This window comes from Ambystoma mexicanum, chromosome 2p (genome assembly GCF_040938575.1).
Source record: "Ambystoma mexicanum isolate Mex_15411 chromosome 2p, UKY_AmexF1_1, whole genome shotgun sequence".
Classification (NCBI taxonomy): Eukaryota; Metazoa; Chordata; class Amphibia; order Caudata; family Ambystomatidae; genus Ambystoma; species Ambystoma mexicanum.
In genome coordinates, this window is record NC_090923.1 from 538,125,101 (window position 1) to 538,146,942 (window position 21,842).

The 21,842-nt window shown below is 47.7% G+C and overlaps 1 protein-coding gene across 1 annotated transcript in view; it reads right to left on the reverse strand.

The window, feature by feature from the left end:
* Positions 1–21,842, reverse strand: part of NUP210 (nucleoporin 210) — a 1,233,892-nt gene that overhangs the window by 583,981 nt on the left and 628,069 nt on the right. The window contains exon 18 of the mRNA XM_069643978.1: positions 7,256–7,362. Coding sequence (XP_069500079.1) covers positions 7,256–7,362 — 107 coding nt within the window. The remainder of the gene's footprint in view (positions 1–7,255; positions 7,363–21,842) is intronic.

Genomic DNA, 21,842 nt, shown 5'->3' on the forward strand with positions numbered 1-21,842 from the left:
GGGGAGTAGAATCCTCCGCCTCCACGGAAACCTCGTCGGCACCGCCATCGCGCTCTTCGTCCACCTCGTCGGGATCCCTCCCGTGGGACCGGACCTCCTCGAAGTTCTTATGGAGGATCTTCACGACTCCAGCCAGCTCCTCTTTAGAGGCTGTATCCGTGTCTGTGATGGACTGGGGTTCTCACGGGGGGTATTATCGATGGGCTGAAAAGAGGATTCCCTCCGCGGTGGCAGGGAAACTCTGGGCCCCAAGTTCGCCTCCACTGGGGGAGCCTCCACAAGCTTTGCCAGGGCTGCCACGACTCCCTCGATAGAGGCCTTAGCTGGGTGAATCAGGGCCTTCACGACTTTTGCCGCGCTTGAAGCCTTCACCTTGGGGGGAGGGTCACCGCCTCGCTCCCCCTCGGCTGCTTCCGTCGGGATCGACCGGGGCTTCTCCAGAAGCTTACCCGGGTTCTCCGACTTTCTCTTCCCCGAGCCAGAGCGTTGGCTCGTGGTTGATGGCATCGGTGAAAGTGCGCCCTGCCTGGCAGCCGAGGAGCCCAACCGTTCGCGCTACCGGTGCCCGCAGACTCGCGGTGCTTAGCCTTCTGTTGGGCCCCCGTCGCCGCAGCGCCCTCAAAGGACTTAGAAGACCGCTCGGACCTCTTCTTCTGACTTACCGCGGGGCTCTTCTCTGCCAGCCAATTGGTGAGGCGGATCCGCTGATCCCACATGGTCCGCTCAAACATGTTCTTGCAAAACACAGTCCTTCTCCACGTGCGTTTTGTCTTCGTGAAAGGAGTAGAGGCATCTAGAATGCTCGTCCTCCTTGAACACATTCTGCAATCCGCATCCAGGGCAGTTCCTGAACAGCTTGGATCCGGGTGTCGATCTTCCTTTGTCCTGGGCCATGTCCACGGGGTAGGCTTCATGGTCTTCTGGAATCCTCCAAGAAGCACAACTCGATGAAAACTTCGCCCTTGAAGGGCGTAAAAAATTCCGAAACGGGTCCCTGTTGATCGGAAGTAGAAACGGTAGAGCTTGAGGCTCGATTGACCGAAAAAATGAGATTAAACTCTCTGAAAAATCACAAAATGCAGTAAAAGCTCGAGAGCTATAGCACAAGGACTCCCAACACTTGAACGTGCGGTAAAAATCTGAAGAGGGCTGTCAGAGGAGGGGCTTAGGTAGAGGGCAGTCATTGACTGGGGGCTTATGACCCAGAGACCAGTGATTGGTTACTGGTAGAAAGACAGTTCAGAAACGAAACTGAAACTGATTTTTCTTCTTTACCGAGGATTCCCACCTGAGGGGGAATATTCATGAGCATGTGAATCCATGCCAGACTCCATGCTGGAGAACTAGCGGAGATATCATGCTAGACAACTATGGAAAAGTAGTGGACGCCATTCAAAACAAAGTCAACAGATGGAAATCACTCCCACTCACACTCTGGGGCATCGTATTGATAGTTAAAATGATCATCCTATCAAAACTCTTGTATCTTTTCTCAAACATTCCCTTGGTGTTGATGCAGAGATTCCTACAACGCATCAAGAGCATGATTCTGGACCTGGTTTGGGCCGGTAAAATCACTGACCCTTCTGGTGAGACAAAGAGGCCTGGCCCTCCCAGATGTAGAACAATACTATTGGGCTGCTCAGGCTCAATTTCTCAGTCATTGGTACACCACACACTTTGTCAGGCCATATGTCCAAATCGAAAGAACCCTGGCGACCCCGCATCTCTTACGCGCCATTATTTTCTGCAAATTACCAGCACCTCGAACACCATTGAACATTGTTTTCACAACATACTCCATCTGGAAGAAGATGGCAAATAGAAGCGAGATCCAAGTCAGATACTCCCCTCTCTTTCCAGTCAAGCACATTCCAGGAATCCCCATCACTGGGGAAAGAGTTTTCCAACAATGGACGGAAAAACTACAGATACACACCATGAACGTACATTTCTTTCTCTACAACAAGCCCAGACTATGGGATGCAATGCCCTGGACGTCTTCATCTACTTCAGGTTGCGACACACACTACAGACCAGTATTCCCACCTTTCCACAACAGCCCCCTATTTGGCCACTGCTAGACAATATGATACAAGCTCAGGGAGAAGGCCACTTGATAACCATCTACATCCCTGCTGACTGAATCCAAGCACTCAACCCAGACGCTAAAAGGAGATGGGAAAGGTCACCACGATTGCAGAAGGTGACTGGAACTACATACTAAATCTTACTCAAAAAGTAAGAATGTTGATGCGGATTTCCTGAGGCTGACTTCATCCACCTGGCATAGACTTGCCCCACAGTGGCCGCATTCTGGAAGGCAGTGCTGGAAAAAACATCAGCGATAATTGGCACAGAACTGCTCTCTGGCCCTAAATTGACGATGATGGGTCTAACTAAAGATCTGGCAAGTGCAGTCCGGAAATTGGCAGTCCTTCTACTGGTCCTCGCACTAAGAAGAGTGGCATGCAACTGGGGAAGGGGGCCAACTCCGAGCCTACATCGCTGGCTAAACGACAACACGTACTGCCAAGATATGGAGACCAGCTTCATCAAGACACTGCCACTACATGTACGTCCTCCAGATATCTGGGGACCATACATAGCCTATTTGATAGCAATCACAGATGACCTGGGCTCACAGACTCTGTCCCTAGCACATAGAGGTCCTCACCACCGCGCACTACCAACGTGTCAGATAACACGTAATGTTGAGTTTTATGTTAAAACTCAGTGCTTAACCATGCAAGTGGCGAGGCGGAGTGGGGTGTGGGAGGGGTGAGATAGCGGGGGGAGATGGGAGATAGAGGGAGGGGGGGAGGCTTCGCTCGTGACAGCCCGTGCATGGCTTGTTTGTTAATTTTTGTGAAAAACCAATAAAGAAAGTGTACAAAGAAAAAAAAAGAAAACCAGGCTCCATGTGAGCTAAGAAATGTGCTGGAAATAGCACCAGTTGTGTCATCAGTTATATCAGGCTTGGTGCTGAAGGTCTTGATTAAGGCTTTTGGCACCTCATTTATTAGCTCCAATTACACTGTGGGGGCAAGGTCAGCACTGAAAAAAAATTCATTTGGAATTTGATGTTGGGGCTCCAATGGACAAAGCGGAAGTGAATGAAGGGGTGGAATGCTCTCAGAAATATTCCCAAAGATCACCAGCATTGCTGTCCTGCCTTAATGCCTGAAACCCAGCTAAAGTGGAAGTGATAGGGCAAATCACTATGTTCTCATGCAATTAATCGTAGAGTGTTAGTTCTGGGGCCAGCATCACTTGACTCCGATTTATGCCACATGCAGAGTTTCCTTGATTGGCATGAGGGGCAGCATTTCGAGATGGACAACTTGCTTCGGGATCATGATCTCCAACACACCCCATTTGCTCCTTCTCCATTTACCTGTGGCAGAAGTGGGCTTTGGGATCTGCCTTTGTGGCGTAAGGGATTAATCGAGGGCTGTCAAAGTTTCTCCAGCTGTGAGGGCTCAACAAATGCTTAACCAACTGGGGATTTTCTGTGTCATGAAGACTGGTGGTCATTTGGGACACACAATGGCAGAAGTGACACAAAGGTAACACATATACTCTGGTGCAGTTCCGAATCAGACACTTACCACTTACACTCCCAGTAAGACTTCACTATGGATGTCTGTGGGGAAATATGGTTAAAACGCTTGGTAAAATAGAAAACAAAATCAATTTTTGGGATTGGTATATGTGGAACGTTAACAGGGATAGGGGGAATGGGCATCTCCATATGTAACCCTTTAAAGTCACTTCCAGCATCAGTGGTGGCACCTATACTGTAAAGCAGTAAGGCCAGAGCCACTCTGCCACAGCTTAGTGGCAGTTTTAAAATGTCTAGATCCAGTCTGCACTGTACAAAATGAGAAATCTGTAGAACGAAAGCATCCATTAGAAACGTACCTACCAAGAAATATCGTAAGAGCTGACATTCTTACTTTGAAAAGGTCTGCTTTCCTGCAAATGCTTGCAGGCTGCATTTAACTTGAACAGAATTCTGATTTGCACACAGGGAAGGCCGCTCAGCCTATCATTGGGCTGGACACAGGTGAAAACTATCCGTGTCAGCCCACGCTCCCCTAGCCACCTGTGTTCCCTTCCCCCGTTGCTGCGAGGTTTTTGGTTGGACTTTGGCCAAAGGGCTGTCCCTGATCACAACCCCCCCCCCCCCACCGTCATCCCTATGACAAACGACACCACCAGTCCTTCCCCCTCAATTATCTGCTGACCTGGGGCTTCCTACTCTGCCTTCTCAGCTACTGCAATGGCCAACTATGAAAATAGAAAATAACTTGTTTTTTTCTACTTACTATGGTGGAAGCCACAATGTCTCCCAGCAGAAACAAAATACTTAAAACTATTCTGACCCTAGAGGGAGTCCTGGGATCCGAACAGCTTTTGCCCCCATGTTCAGGGGCATACAGGAATGGTAATGGCTCAAAGTCCTTGCTGAGGCACTCTGTTCGCTCGGGCAGTTAAAGGTCCTGCACGCCATGTGGCGTGTCAGGAGTCAGACACATTGAGGGCATGTTTCCATTCTATAAAGAAAAAGACCTGTCTCTCCCTATTACAAATGGATCACCTTTCCTATCTAAATTAAAGGTGTTCATCTGTCATCAGGAAATCAAAAAGTACAATTTGTCCTCAGTCCCAACCTAACTCCCAGTACCCAGCACCAAGACTGATATCACCGACGACACAACTGGTGCTATTTTCAACACATTTCTTAGCTCACATGGAGCCTGGTTTTCTGAAAATGACCAACAAGTAGAGCACATCACTCTTAAAAATTGGTAAAATATAATTTGACTCTTGGTTGCGATTGGTAAAATGAAGATCTAGGTCATTTTGATAAGGAGGAATACAGCATGTCAGGCCTGGAAGACATGGAGTCCCGCCCGCGACAGCTGGTTTGCTTAATTGCAAAACACAATTAACAATGCAACATGTACAGTGGCCATATATATAAATATATATATATCTGTTGTGTTGGATTTTGGCAAGACGTTTTAGCAGGTGCCTAAAAGCATGTCATTTCTAGAAATTGTGCTTCATGACAAGGCCATAAAAGCTGACTAACACTAACATGAATAACTCAAAATAAGGCAACAGAATGTCTCTGCTCCTGGTCATCTCTCTTCTTGCTTTCTTCCCAGCGGCCTTCTCTGTGGTTCTGTATCTTATCTCCTGTGGTTAGTGATACACAAATGTCTCTCTTTACAATATAGTTTTCTTTAAGTTTTCCCTGCTAGTCTCTAGGTTTCCTTTATGAACTAATGTAGCTCTTCTCCATCTACTTGTAAACTTTGCATTCTCTTTAATACCAGCTTTATGACATTTTTCTATGAAATACTTTCTCACCCTCTGGTCTTTACTTGTATATCTCTTATATTCTTGAGTGTTAGCATTCCCTAGGTTTTGTATGACCGTATCCAAATTATGAGCCCCCCACCCCCATGCTGGGTTCTTGGTATTGGATTCTCCATTTTATGAATCTTCTCCCTTGACAGTCTAATTTCACAATACTTGTTACACTTATTTGCCGTGGGCTCTCTTGTATCTTCAAGCCTATGTACCTGGGGGTTTCACCCTTCCTTCCAGGGTAATCGCTTCCACTTTTTATCTATTTCCCAAATAGCGTTTTTTCGGCATGCATTGCCTGATTTCATATAGCTCAAATTCTACTAATTTAAAGTTCGACTTTCATATTTGTGACTTTGAGGGGTTTCGCTCTTCCCAATAGCTTGCCCAAGCAGCCTTACGCCTCTCGTTCTCCACTATACCTTTTCCGATGCTAGGGAACCTCGCAGGGCTAAGCACGCTCTCTGGTAGTCTGCTTCTCAGTGGCTCTTTTGTGTCTGGTTTCACCGGCGTAGAGTTCGACTCCTCTGATGTACGGTGCAGTCTACCTATAGGTGCAGCAAGGAGCCGGCAGTACTCCCTTTTTCTGTGGTCTCGGAGAAGCTAGCTGTGCGCCCACCATAAAACAGCTGTGGTCACGCCATCACCTTGCACGGGACTTCAGACAACGGTTCTATCATTGCAGGACTCGTCGGCCCTCTGGAGTTACTTACCTTTGCAAAAGTCAGGGGCTCCATGACACTCTCCTCACAAGAGCTATTCGTCCCAGTTATATACGCGTCTCTTTTTAAAGCAACATCTCCTTTTCCTTGTTATGGCTGTTTTGTTCCCACATTGCCTAAAGCCAAACATAAGGATGACAAATTGATCTTCATTGTGAGCAGTCCCATATATGCAGATATGGTATTGGGACTAGGGAATATCTCATCAGAATGGGAGTCCTTGCCCCCTAAGGGCGAGTCACTCCTATTGAGGTCCCAATTGCCCATAACCCTAGGGAGGGTCTTGCAGAGTGGGCTCACCTCCCTAGCTTCAAAGGGGGTGGCTCCACTATGGGGAGAAGGGACAAATACCCTTGATTTGTCACAGCCACCAAACGCTGAGCTAATATCTATTATCTCCATTAGCATCATTGTTCATCCCTTAAGTATAGAAAGGCTTCCAATTAACCAATTTACCAGATATCAGTCACACATGTTTTATTATATTTCAGTTCAACATGAAAGCAATAAGCAGAGTGAGACCCAAATGGTGCTCACCAAACAGAAGAAACCACAGTGTATAAAACACACTGCAAAAGAAATCTGCGTCGAAAGTGAAAGTTCCTTATTTAGGAATTAAAATATGGATAGGAAAAATAGTAAAGATCTTGAATTAAGCAATGATTAATAACAAGAATGTTGCAAGAAAGCAATATACGTGTAGCGTGATGACATGGCAATGATCCATATGTATTAGCAAAAACACATAGTAAACCCGCCTCTTCTACACGATGGCTAGCCAGTTCATTCTGTGGTGCAACTTAATTGGTGTTGAAAATGTGCATATCTCAAATGTTCTTTATCTGAAAATACTAGCAACTATGGAAAAGTACATATAAAGCACAGCCATTATAGGAACATGATACAGACCATGTTGGTGTGCTTTGCTTTAAAAATAAACAGTAAGAAAGTGGACTCAAGAACACCGACCTAGCTCTGCACTAGTTTGTGTAGAGATGCAGACATTATTGGCGTGTCCAATAAAATGAAGTGTTGCTGTATGTGTTCATATAGGACAATAGCATTCTATAAATGGATGCAAATAATCTAATTAATTTCAATTATAGCTGGAATTAATTTACAAAGGCAAACATAGCATTTTTCTTACATACATGTGTTTTGACTTTGGCAGCATTGAGATGCGACTGCAGATATCCAGCAGCAGTTGTGGTGATGGCAGTCGTTCCAGACTTATTGTAAACCAAAACAGTTTGCAAGCCTGGAAAAAAAAACATCAAATCCAATAAATAACACGGGGCTCATCTGTATTTTGTTCTGAAATCCATTACTTTTATGAATCTAGGAATACTTGAATATATTAAAGAAAGACATCAAAACACATTTTAGAGACTAAAATTGAGTCTACAAACTGAAATTATCGTGTTTCACAATTTCCTCCTACGATTCATTAACCAGCATGTACAATATATTTTAACCTCTTAAATTCACTCCAAACAAATATGTACCCACAGGTCATGAGTTCAGTAGGCGTCTTCTCTATAAACTGGCAATCTGAACAGCTATGGCCTCCACCTTCATGCAAGTTTTCCAAAAACCTGAAGCTAACTGGTTTTTCAAAAGCACATTAAAAGGACGACGGGTTGTTTTTCAATAGGGAAATGTTCAAGTCATTCACTATACTGCCTTCAGTTCTAATGGCCCTTATCTTCCAGGGTTGAAGAGTCTCCGAGGGCCTGTGTGCAGTAAAGTGTACAAGAAATGTTTTTGCATAGAAGGAATCATAAGGGAGAAGTGTGTTCCTGCTCAGCAGCCTCCATTTCTATGACCCCCCACTACATTCCTGCACCTCAGTCTTTTTTTGTGTGGTCAGAATGGGTAAGTGGTTGGAAGGTCATCATGAGAAACAAGGATTCATGAGTGCTCGTGCAAAAACGACTACTTATGAGGAGTAACTTATTAGCATAAGATGGAAATCATTTATAACGTGCCTGTACACATGCGTTTCTAGGGGCGCAACAAGACAAGGGAGGGTACAGAGGGAGGACAAGACAAACGTTCTTACTAGGCCGTGTATCACTCAGATTGTGCAAGTGCGGTAACACAAAGTGCAGGGGAAGGGAACGGGTAAGTGCAGCCAGGGCAGAGATAAAGGCCCTGGGCTTGAGGCCAAGGATAAGTCTTGCGGTCCTGTTCTGGATTAGTTGCAGAGAGCGAAGAGTAGAGGCAGGCAGATTGAGAAAGAGGCTGTTACACTAGTTCAGCCTAGAGTGTACCAGGGCTCTGGAGACAATAAGCTTCTGTGGGAAAGTGAAAAAAGGAAGAGTACCTCCGAGGAGGTGCAGCTCGTAAAACGGGCCTTCTTGGAAAGGTCTGTGATGTGCAGAGAGAAGGAGAGATGACAAAGATGACACCAAGGTTCTTTGTCTCGCAGGAAGGCGAAGGAAGAGGGCCCATGGAGGGGGGCCAGAGTGAGAGGGGTCAAGCAGGAGCAGGGGTCCTGATGAGAAGTATCTCCGTCTTACTGTCATTAAGGCAGTGATCGTTGGAGGCGCACCAGTACTGAATTGCAGATACAGTCTGGAATGTGCGAGAGAGGACAGGAGGCTGTAGGGAGCCTGAAGGAGGGCTGTCTGTCACCCGCATAACATTGAAAGTTAGAACAGAAGGTAGAGATTAGGTGGGCCAAAGGGGTCACATAGATATTGACAAGCACTCTGGAGAACACCACATGCAGAGATAGAGGTGGCATAGAAAAAGGACTCAAGTTAGACCTGGGGGGTGGGGCGGCGGTCCATGAGAAGAGTTCAGGCACTTCAGGGTCTGGTTTATGATGCCCAGGTTCTCACTGAGTCGATTGATTAGGATGGTGTGACTGAACTTGTCGAAAGCAGAGGACAGATCCAGGAGGATGAGGGCAGAAGGGGTGCTGGTGTTGAGATTGGAGAGTATATCTTCACGGGTGTTCAGGAGAGCAGTTTCCATGCCTCTGGCTGCTCTGAAGCTAGACTGGTGGTCATGGAAACATGCAACCGTTTCAGTGTGGAGAGTAAACTGGGAGATGCCCAGCTTTTCCAGGAGTTTGTCCAGGAAAAGAGTGATGGAGATCGGGCAATAGTTAGCCAGACTGGTCGGATTGGCAGAAGGTTTTTTTTTAAGAAGGGGGATGCACGAGGCAGTGCTTGAGGAGAGAGGGGAAAGAACCAGTGGCGAAAGAGTGATTGCAGATATCAGCCACAGCTGGAGCAAGGGTGTCAATGTTGTCCTTGATGGTTGTAGAGGAGCAGGGGAGCACTGTTTGAACAAGACTTTCATAGATCGGACTTGTCTAGAAACATTAATAATAATTTTGCATTTTTACAGCGCTACGAACCCTCGGGTATCTTAGCGCTGCTTATTATTTCACATGTTGTGTGGTGCTCATTTATCAACCTAGGAAGGATGAAAGGCTGAGTTTGGCGATGCCAGGATTAGAACCTGTGTGGGCAGGCTCTACACGGATGTCAAAGCGAGCGCTCTACTCGCTGTGCTATCTGACCAGCTAACCTGACATTGTCAGGTGTTATCAGAGAGAAAGAGGAGAAGGAAGGAGGAGAGTGAAAGGTGGCCAGAGGGGGGCCGAGTGCAGTAGAGGGAGAGGAAGAGGTGAGCGAAGACAGGATATCCTGAGTTTTAGTAGGGTAGTGAGGAGCCAGGGCCTTACAGAGAGCCTGGGAGGGAGCAGGAGAAGTGGAGACTGCAGAAGGATTGGCCAGCTCCTTGAGGATTTAAAAAAGGATTTTGACCATGGTAGCGGCCTCAGAGATACAGACTTGGATGTGGACTCTCTTCCTGGACATAACAGAGTCTGCATTGCCTTTGGAGCAGGCGGCAGACCAGTTTTGTCAGAGGATGCACCCAAAGCCCCCCACTTCCTCTCGGCTACCCTGCACTTGCCTTTCATGGTAGCGAGGACAGAGTCATACCAAGAGTTGCACTTGGAGGTAGGCTTCAGACGAATTCTCATTGCAGGGGCAAGGATGTCCAGAGTGTTGGAAATGGCAAGATGCTGATTAGAGAGGGCTGTGTCCGAGTGCGAGTCAGCCGCAAGAGTAGGAGGAGCATAGAAGGAAAAGGCGAAGGCATCAACTGACACACGCTTCATGGGCCGAATGACCGAGAAGGCAGGTGGCAGTGCTGGGGTGGGCTTAGCCTGTGGGACAGTGTGTGTTAGGTGAGCGGAAAGAAGAAAGTGGTCAGTCCAAGAGAGAGGAGTAGTGAAAGGTTTAGAGAGGGATGTTTGAGGAGATGAGAACATCCAAGGTGTGTCCAGTAATGTGTGTTGGACCAGAGGTTGGAATAGAGGGAGAGAGTTGCAGAGGTTACGTAGGAGCCTAGAGGAAGGATCAGAATCATCCAGGTGGATGTTGAAGTCACTGAAGAGGAGAGGTCACGACATAGAGGCAAGGGGAGAGCTCAGCCCACTCAGAGGAAGAGGGCAGCCTGGCCAGGTGACCTATAGATGGTGGCCACAGTCAGAATGGCCAGGATAGATGAACTTTACTTTATTAAATTTATACTGCGCGGCCATTGACCCATGGGCTTAAGGGCGCAACAAGCCAGACAACAATTAACGGATAAGCATAAGTAACGTGCAAGAGAAGAAGAGGCATTCCTGCAAATAGCTAAGCAAACAGATAGGTCTTGAGTTTCCCTTTGAAAATATCAAGGGACTCAATGCAGCGCATTTCTAAGGGAAGGTCATTCCAGGCCTTCAGTGCGATAGCATAGAAGGCAGCATTGGCGACTTTCACCGTTCTGCATCTTGGAATAGCCAGATGATTCTGCTGGCTAGATCTAAGTAGTCTAGTCTGAATCTTGTTGGCAATCGTTTCTACACTCTTTTGCGATATGAATGGTCTGAGGTGGGTGAGTAGTTTTATGTAGTAGGCACATGATGATATGAAACTGCTTACATGTGGCTTCATGGTAAGGTGTTGATCAAACACTACTCCCAGAGTTTTTACCTTATTCAGAGGGGTAATTTCTATATCTCCTAGTGCAAAGTTCCCATAGTTAGAGCCCAATTTCTGTATAGTATAAGGAGAGACGATGACTAATAATTCAGTCTTCTCTCTATTAAGTGCTAACTTATTAGAGATCATCCAAGACTCTACTAGGCAGTAGATCGTATTGATCAGGAGAATGTCTGCATCATAATTGCCAGTTAATGGGATGACACATTGCATGTCATCCGCATAGTTCGTAAATGTCACTCCCTCTAATGTGAGCATAGCAAATACGGGAATGGTAAATATGTTATACAGGCATGGTGATGTACAAGCACCCTGTTCTCCCATCGCAACATTAATGGAGGCTGATTCGGCTTCCTTAAAAAAATACCCTACTTTCTCGATTGCTAAAAAAGGAGGAGATCCAATTGACGCTAAAGGTGAAAAATTAGCTACTTCCCTCAGCCTGTTGGACATGATGGTATGGTCCACCAGGTCGCAGGCGGCCGAGAGAGCGAGTAGCATTAGCAGGGATGCTTCCTATTTATCCAAGCGTGCAAGGAGCTTGGATTTAAGCTCTAGGAGAGCCGTCACAGTGCCGAAGCCCACTCGAAAGCCCGACTGATGGTCATGTAGAACTGAATATTTATCAAGATGCATAGCTATTTGCTCATAGGCTACATGATCTGGGTGTTAGTAATAGGCCTATACTTCTTAGCGATAGTCACATCGAGCCCAGTTTTTTATTTTATGATCGGCATAACCCAGGCATCTTTCAATTCCTGAGGGACACGCCTGGTAACCAAGGAAGCATTGATAAACATGCGTATCGCATTAAGCAGTGTGGGTGGGCATGTTTTAATCATCATGGCTGTGTGAATATCGTTTTTGCATCTAGTAGTATTGGTGTTTAATTATTCTAGCCAATTCCGATGTGGTAATTGGTGAAAAATCGAAGACAGGGATGTCAGGACATCTTGTATGGGACTCCTGAATTCCTATAGTGGTATTGTTTAAGTTGTATTTTTTTTTCATATTTATGTCCTTAAGGATATTATCAAGTTTGTCTTGCATAGCTTTTTGCATGGTGTTACACCAGGCACTGCCCTTGTTGATCAGGTCTTCATTCATGCGATCAGTGCATTCCTGCTCCTTCAATATTTTAAAAAGTTGTTTAGAGTCTGATTGGGCTTGTGTTATTCTATTGTTAAAAGAATCTTTTTTTGCCTCAATAATGGCAGCTCTGAACTTTTTGGCTGCTGTTTTATAATCTATTAGGCAGGCTTGAGTTCGAGTAGATTTCCAAAATGGAAGCATTTGAGAGTGTGTGATTTTAAGCTTTGGAGTTCAGGAGAAAACCATGAATTGTGTTTAATACCTTCCTTCCATTTTTTTATTTTTGATGGTACTATAGTATTGGCAGCTATGCCCAGATTATCTGATATAAAGAAACTGCAGACCAGGCATTCGAAGGAGGAGTGGGGCTGCATAGGAATGACAGAGGCAGGGACCCACTCTGGAAAAATGAGAGTTACACCCAATCCGGGTGGGTTGGTTCTGGGCACGGAAAGGATTTTGTAAGCCATCAGAGAGGAGATTGTCAAAACTTGCGACCGAGCTGGCCGTGAACCATATCCAGTGCCGTTTCCTCTAGATTTATGGGGAGATTGTTAATATGAGATCTGTTATGAAGAGGAAGCAGAAGGACATCAATCTGTAAATCCCTCCTGGCAAAATGGATCCTGAGAAAGTGTAACTCAGACACTCAGTTTGTTCAAAACGAAGTCCCGTAGTATTACTTTTACAAAACACATGAGGGGGGCACCTGGAAGGCACTAAGAGGCAACTAACATGAATTCCTAAAGAAGGTGGCAATTCAGCCTTCACGTAACATGGCAAAATGTGGGATACCACCCAGCTAGAAATGGTGGAGTTTGCCGGTGGGTATTACTACCAGATGCTTGTGAGAAACAGTATAATCCGGATATTCATAACCTCATAACTCACTTGTTGTCTGAGCCAAAGTACAAACCACCAATAAGACAGTGTACTAGGTTACTATACATTTGGAAGTATTCTGAGTCTTAATAAAAACCACCATAGACCAGTTTCAAACGGGTTATGGCCCCCTAACAATAGTAAACTAGCTCAGGAGCCCATAGAAATCCTAGGAGTCAGTCCCAGGATGAAACCAAAGGTGTTAAAGGAAACATTGGAAGGGATACATGGCTATAGATAAATTGTGGCAGAAGCTGAGCCACTTGGTTTTACACTAGGTTTTGGTTTTGTGAGGAACTTACAGTACTCTATATGATCTTCCTGTTCTACCATTGGGAATGTCCAAATCGTCATACTACTACTTCAGGAGCCAGGTAAACAGGATTAAAGATTGGGGAAGTGGGGAAGATCTATTTACTGTGGTTAATAGAAAAGGCAGGTCGATAGAGGAGAAATCAGAACCCAGAGCAGCACATCTGAAAATGATTTGACCCCAGGTTCAGTTGCAGCCAAGAGGAACTTTGTATGGTATTTGGAGGGGTTCTAACGGCACAATTTGGTGCACAATGGCGAAGGGAAAACTCACCCTTATCTACACTACAGAATGGCTGTAATGAAATTCGCTAAGCACAATAAATGACTGTCGAATGTGAGCTCACAAAGGTTCCAAATATTTTATTAGTAAAACATTGTAATTGCATTTGTTATTCAATTCATGCTAGAAAACTATTAATTCAAAATTATACTGACATTCTGGGATTAGCCCAGACTGTATGTAATAAAAGTAATCAATAATATTTGTCTGACCACCCCTCGCCCCGTCAATCGCAGGCTTCAAGGTTATGGTTCTCATTATCCGACACTGCCCCAATACATAGATGTAGTGCCCGAAGTGTTAACCTGTAGAGGATCTAACTCACCTCATTTACTGTCAAATCTTGCCCTAGGTTGTGAACGTATGAGCTGCCTATCTAGAACGAGCCTATTATGCACAACAGCAGTAAAATCTGTATTATCAGAATAACAAGATTAATTATAATGAAATGAGTAAAATAAAAGTCCAGGCACATTGACCAGTTGGGGCCTTCATGAGCTTACATTAGCCGTCCATCCGGTGTGTTTAGGATGTCATTTGCAAACAGGAGTGGATGCTGGTTTACCAAGCGTTCCCTCTGAATGTGAATGGACCAATGAAGAGGTCATGTAATGGAAAACGAGGAGTTCAAAATACTGTACAAAAGGCCCTGTAAACATAGAAGAGGACAATCTTGCTAAAGGGAATAATTTGCCTCGGGGTAAATGTGCACACACTAGCACAAGAGTGTTGAAGTATGAACATGTTGGAAAACACATGTGGGTAGATCTCAGACCAAATGGTAAAACTATGCATTAGTAATTGACTTTCCAACAAATGGAAAGTGTGAAGGATGTGGTTACTCAAACTAACCCTGGTCAAAACCATACAACAAAAGGAAAGGGTTTGGCACCCAATGTTATCTGAGAGTTGGAACCAGCAGAAGTACTCTGTAGTAAGGAGCTGCTGACACTAGTGAGCAAGCCCTCTGGAGTGTCAGCCTGTGAAGGGGTGGCCATGGTTTTGAGCAGTGGAGGACTTTAAACAATGGAGGCCTGAAAAGTAGTACTGATGCCCTGAATTGTTATGAATGATGCAAATTTGACTCAGTGAGATAGGACACCAATGGACATTAAGAAGCATTTCTGGTAAGAATTCTTGGTAAGACTGTGTGGGCTCAGGTGGAGGAGAGAAGGACTTGGAGAGCATAAAAACCCTTGGCCATCCACCAAAGGTGTCATGGACCCGGTTTGAGCAATTACTAGCTATGCAGATGGTCTGAAACTCGTAGTGGCGGAAGGGTTTTCACCAACTGATTGAAGAGTCTATTCTGGTTCTTTAAATTTGCAGCAGTCTTGAAAGAGACGAAACTCCTAGGAATATTATGTGGCCATCTGTTTGAGGAGATGTGCTATTGCCCGAGAACCCTGAGATCTGCAGGTGCGTTTATAAGAGATTGGGTTAACCTTTCAATGTTTACCTGCAAGTTTGATTGGGACAATGATCAAAGGCTAATCAGTTTGGGTTGCCGATTTGCATTTAGTCTTCTATCATCAATGGTGGAGCAAAGAGCTAAGAAAAATTGTGCATGCCTTAATTTAGATATACTCCCTCATCCAATAAGAGTAAGGCAATTCACAAAATCTAGTCATACCTCACACCATTTCCCTATTATATTCATCTTTGCCTGGATTAAGTAGAAGGAGACATTTTGTACGCCTGCTCTAGGAAACTAAGGGACCTTGCCTCTTTTTCCAAGGGCCAAGTGGCTGTGTTTTTTACCCTGATCATTACTACTGGCCTAGCACCAGTAAGTAATGAGTAGAGAGGTGTGACGAGTAAAGGGTTCTGCCTGTACCATCATTTCTCCTTTGCTTCCAACCAGGAAAGTCCTGTAGATTTGTCAGAGCAATGCAGGCAATGGAGGAGAATCACAGAAGGCTTTGGTTAAGGGAACAAAAGCAAATAACTATGAAGTTCCCAGACAGCCAGGGAGTGCTCAGAAACCAACCCTTAAAGAGACAGAAAATGTGCCCACCATCAGAAAACTGACATGAGTGTGATAGGAACTGCATGTCAAACCTATTCCTTAGTACGTACTCTTAGTCCCCTTTCCTCCATACTCCATGGAGCGTCCCTTCCTAGGGACGGGAGACAAACCTTTTTCACCAGAAAAAACCTTCTTCCCCTTTAAATTTAGAGGCTTGTAGGGGTGCAGCCCTGGGAGCATGCGCAGCCCTGACTTCACCCTCCGGCGCCACACCTCAGTCCCAATAGATGCATCGACAATAGATTGACATTGCCTAATGACATGAGTTTTATTAGGGGGGTGGGGGGTGGTGGGACGTATGGAGGAAAGGGGACTAAGGACTAAGAGTATGTTAGTCACTATGCTGAGTAACTTATTACTCTTAGGTCCGTCACCTTTCCTCCATACTGCATGGGCGATTACAACTAGGTGTAGCCCCAGGGTGGAGGGGAGACCCTCCTTAAGCAAACATGTTTCCAAGAAGCGCCTGTCCGAAAGCCATGTCTGATCTAGAGCCGGCGTCCAACAGTAGTGCTTGCAGAAAGCTGAACAGGTGGCCCATGTGGCCGCCCTGCTTTTGACTTGCCAGGGGATATGCCACTGAAATGCGATGGCTGTTGCCTTGGCTCTTACCGCGTGGACGTGCATGTTGGCCGGCAGTGGCTTATGCTGTCCCTCGTATGCTTCCTTGATGGCCGAGACCATACAACGGTTTATGGAAGCCTTGGATGCCCGATACCCCGGTCTTGATCCGCTGAAGGTGACAAACAGTGCATCCTACTTGCAGAAGCCCTATGTCCTGTCCAAGTAGAATTTCAGGGCACGCCTGACATTGAGGCAGTGCTCTGTGCATCGTCTTTAGGTTAAGCAAAAAACTTAGGCAGCACCATTTCTTTGTTTAGATGTAAAGCAGAAGGCGCCTTAGGTAGGAGTGCTGGGTGTGTCCGCAGGACTACTTTATCCTTTTGAAAAGTAGTATAGGGCTCTGAAGCGACCAGCGCCTGGATTTCGCTGACTCTGCGGCCGTCTTACTGGTGACCAGCCTGATGTCTGCAGACGCAATCGGCTCAAATGGTTTGAGTCAGGGCACCCAAAACTATGTTGAGGTCCCATACAGGGGGTGGCCTCTTGATTGGCGGGTACAGTCTGGCGAATCCCATCAAATGCTTCTTGACAAATCGGGTTGGAAGAGGAGAACTCCTCTTCCTCTGCATTTCTGTAGGCCCCAATGGCTACCAAGTAAGTGCAGCAAGTGTCTACCTGCACGCCCGAGTGGGCGAGGTGTGCATAGAAGGAGAGCATGTCATCCAACTTACATGCTAGGGGGTTGATAGCCGTAGAATCTTCCCAGTAACAGAACCTGGTCCACTTGCTCTTATACTGGGCCCTGGTAACCTTGCTCCTTGCACCCTGTATGATCTCTAGATTAGCCTGGGAAAGGTAGAGGTGCCCTAGCGTGACATGCTCAGGCACAGGGTGGATGCCCCAGAAGATGTGCTAGGACCATCGGAAGGTGAATGGGTGGTCTCTCAGAGAGGCTGAGCAGCTCCGAGCACCATGGCCTGACTGGCCACCACGGAGCTATTAGAATGACACTGAAGTGGCGAGACTCCTTGATCTTGCATATCACCCTGTGTATCAGCGGTGTGGGCAGGAAAGCGTATGCCGTCATGCCGTTCCACTGAATCTGAAATGCGTCGGCCACAGATCTGGGGTCCTGTCCCTGCCAGGAGGCGAACTATTGGCCCTTCTTGTTGTCTCAGGAGGCAAAGAGGTCCACCTGGGGATGACCCCATCTGCTGAAGATCTCCTACAGCATGAGGTCGTTCAGTTGTCACTCGTAATTTTCTGCTACCAGTCAGCCTGTCCGCCTCCAGGTTGGATTCCCCTGGAATGTGGACGGCCCATTCCCACATGCTGATTGCCAGTCTGCGCAGTGGAGGGTATCTGGTATTTCCCTACTTGTTGACATAGAACATGCTGGTCGAGTTGTCTGTCTGAATGAGGACGACCTTGCCCCCGATAACCGGAAGGAAGACTGAGCGCTAGCCAGATGGCCTTCAGTTCTAGCCAATTGATGTGGTACTCCTGCTCCTGCCGGATCCAGGTGCCATTGATGCTGTGGTTGTCCAGGATGGCCCCCCCATCCCTCGAGAGAGGAGTCCGTAGTGATAGTGACCTATGGAGTAGGTTGCCGGAAAGGATTGCCCGTCCGCAGGTTGCAGTCCCTGGACCACCATGTGAGGTCTGGATGAAGAGAAGGAGGAACGTTGATCATCTTCGCCTGAGAGCCCCACTCTTGGTTCCATGATGCTGCGAAGTGCAGCTGTATCCTTCTCATCCCGAGTCTCATGTGGGGGACGGCCAACAGGACTGCTGCCATGAGACCCAGTAGGTGTTGGTACTACCAGGCCGTTATCGCCTCTCTGCTGAGGAAGTGCGCAGTGGCCCTTTTGATGGCCGTGATCTTGTCCTCCGAAGGAAAAACTCTCTCAGAGCACGTGTCACAGATGAGCCCCAAGGTGGTCAGTCTCTGCGTAGGCTGTGTAGGCTGCAGCTGCGAATTTTTGAGATTGAACGAAAAGCCCAGATCGTGCAGTATGTTCATAAGAGCGTGGAAAGTGCGGTGCACCGCTTCCGGAGATGAAGCCCTGACAAGACAGTCGTCGAGTGCTGGTAGATGTGGTGCTCCTTGGCCCGTAGGAGGGCCGTCACTGTATTCCTCAGCCTGGTAAAGACCCTGGGGGCCGACTTGAGGCTGAAGGGAAGCACCTTGCATTGGAAATGGTGCCCATGATCCTGAATCGTAGGAAAGAACGATGAGGCTGCCAAATCGTGACATGTAGGGACGAGTCCTTCAGATTCAGGGAGCACATCCAGTCTCCCTTGCACAAAGTCTCTGCACTTAAAGCTGGAATAACCATATTGAATGATTGTGGAGTTAGGGAGAGGATGAGGGTGGAAAGTTCCAGCACAATTCTCATGCTCGCCTGTTTCTTTTTCTGAATGGTGAAAATCCTGGTGTAGAAGCACAAGCCTCGCTGGGAGGCGGGGAATTCCTCCACTGCCTGGCTCTCGACGAGAGACCAGATCTCTGCCAAAAGAGTTGCTGTCCCAATCTGTGGGATTGGAGGGGGAAGAGGCTGGGATGGGTAGGCGGTACCCCGTGGATACTACGGAGAGAATGCAGCCTTCTGCAAAATTCTGGCACCAGAAGTGTGCATGGAGTGCAAGCCTGCCCCCCCACTGGCGACATGTGGACCCGGAGGGGAGTGTCATGCCTTCTTTCCCTCTGAAGCTGTTGCAGAGGAGGGGGACTGGATAAAGCCCTTATTCCCCATCCCCTTTTTGTTGCTTGAGCCGATGTTGGGTTGGCGAACGGTCTGGCTGCCTGGACCTCTGCTCTTGGAAGCCAAGGAACTCTTGGTATGTACGCCCCTTGTCCGAGCGCTGCTGTGACTGGGTGTAGGTTTTGGGTCTTTGTAAGAATGGATAAAGACTTCGCTGTATGCAAGCTGTTTTTCTTTTTATCCAGCTCCTCATCCATGGTGGAGTGAAAGGGGTCACCCCCCTTGAACGGCAGGTCTGAGATGCGTTTCTGGACATCCGGATTGAATTTAGTAGAACTGAAAGAGGTCGTCGTTCTCATGTCCGTGGCAATGCAGATGGCCCGGCCAGAGGTGTCAATGTGGGCCACGGTGGAGTCCATGATGTCTTGTGCCACCATCTTGGCCTCTGCCAGTCCCACCTTGAATCATGATTGTCTCTGCGCCTGAAGCTCTGGGAGGAAATCCGCAATTTCACGCCAAAACCTCTGGTTAGCGGCTGCCAGCACAGCATCCGTGTCGGCTTGACGAAGATGCAGGGACGTGTAGGAATACAGCTTCTTGCCGTACGCCTCCAAGATCTTCAGCTCCTTGCCTAGCAGTGCCGCAGACGAGGAGGCCGAGGACGACTGAGGCTTGGAGTAGAGTGATGCCGCAGCAATTACTGATGAGGAGTGTGGCTGAGGATGGGCCGATAAAGCGTGTATCCCCTCCATCTGCCTGTACTTGGCGTCCAGGCGTCGATTGACCGGCTAAACCGAGTTGGGCTTGAGCCAGCCCTTTTTGGCCAAGGCATCGACGTCCTTCATCTGTATCCATGTTCTAGCTGTGGGACATAGCCTGAGGACTTCAGCGAGTACAACCTCTGCTGGTTGCTTGACCTCGGGTTGAGGAAGGCCCAACTACTCTGCCAACCCTGCAAGACGTTTGTGGAAGGCCTTGGCTGACAGTGGTGCGTCGGGGTCCTCTTCCTCGTCTGTGTCCACCTGGGAGTCTGGTTGGTCTGGCACCGGTGGAGGGGTGCTGGGAGCCAAAGGCTGAGGTGTGGAGACTGAAGCCAGAGGCTGGTACGGAACCACCTGCACTATCGGTTGGGGGGCCGGAGCAGACATCGGAGGCTGCACAGGGGCCTGTGGCACCTGTAATGGGGTCTGCGGCGCCGGAGCCATTGGTGGGAGCACGTCCCTGATGGCATCCCTGAGGATGACCCCATCCGAGGAGATTTCATGAGCCTGAGGAACCTTTAAAAAAACCTGTCCTCACAGGCCGGAGGGGTGGTAGGTGATATTGACTGGGTAGCAGGTGGCTGCAGGAGCCGGTGCATGCCTTTCTCATACGGACGCAGCAGAAACCTGCCCTGCGCAAATGAAGGATAGGCTGTAGGCCACGTACCTGGTTGACACCAGTCCTACCTTGACACTTCCTCTACCTGCTCCCTTCCTGCTCCCTTCCTTGGTGCGGTATTGGATGGATGTCCCCAATGTCCGGCACGGCGGCCATCTTGTCGAGCTGTCTCCTATGGGCCTGCGTCGTGTTGCTTGGCTCACTAGGCCCAGCCTCGTCCATGACTTGTGAATCATGAGGCTTACTCTGCTCTTCAGGCGGAGACCTAGTAGGTGTTTCACCCTTGGCGGATCTGCCGGTACTACTGTGTATAGGCGCCCCCTCGGACATGAAGACCCGGTAAAAGAACCTTCTGGTTCCTGAGCACCATCATCGGGAAGATCCACTGACCCCTCGGCCTGCTGGCCGGTAGCTAAATTATCCTCAGTACTCGTGCTGGTGAGAAACTGAGGTTCCTCCCGCGCGGGCGAGTCCATGAAAAGGAGTCTCCTTTGCGGGGTGCGCTTAAGAGTGGCCCTACCTTGGGCATGGATAGATGCTTGACGAAGTCCTTTACGTCCTCTTGAGGCGATCTCTGGAAGAGCTCCCTCCACCTGTCTAGTCTGCTCTTCAGAGACCTCGAAGAAAGCGTGTTGCACGCGGTACAAGCTTACCAGCCATGGTCTGGCCCAAGTCAAAGTAGGTAGAGCGCGTGGGGGTCTGAAGTCGGAAAGTCTGTCACAGGATGGACACCTGCTGAACCCTGTTGAAGTCGACATGCGCCGGGGTGCAGAGTGACGCCTGAGGACTGAGTACCTGAATGAAAAAAGACAGACAGAAGGAGAAGTATCCGCTCGTGGAATTACCTGGCCAAAGCCAAACACAGGAGCGCTGGTGAATTCGGCCCATTCCCGTCGATGTGGAAATGGGGACTGGGGTGTGGAGCCGGAGGGCAGAGTCAGGGCAGACCATGCTCCCAGGGCCGCACTCCTGCACGTATCTAAATTTAAAGGGGAAGGTTTTTCTGGTGAAAAAGGTTCGATCTCTCGTCCCTAGGGAGTGACACCCCATGCAGTATGGAGGAAATGGGACGGGACGTAAGAGTATATACATTACAAACAGGTTCCAAGACCAGAACACTGTAAAAAACTGCAGAGAAGAGTTCGGGAATGGAGAAACAATTGTGCATTGCCTCCATCTGAGCAACTAACGTCTAGCCGCAAAGGGCTTAGGTTCAGCATGTCAGCAGGGACATAGTAGGTGAACGTGCAAAAATGCACTGCTGCTTTGATTTCTTGCCCAGTAAGAAGCAACTTTAAATCACTCTTCTTGGAGTAGTGCATCTAGTAGATGGAACTGGGGGTACTACCAGGCAATTGACATACATTCCTAGGTGTACAATACCAACTTGCACCTTCACGGTTATAACTAAAAAGGGGAAATAAGGGTTTGATCAAGAAGACTCAATTAGGAATTGGCACGAAAGGAAAAATATGACAC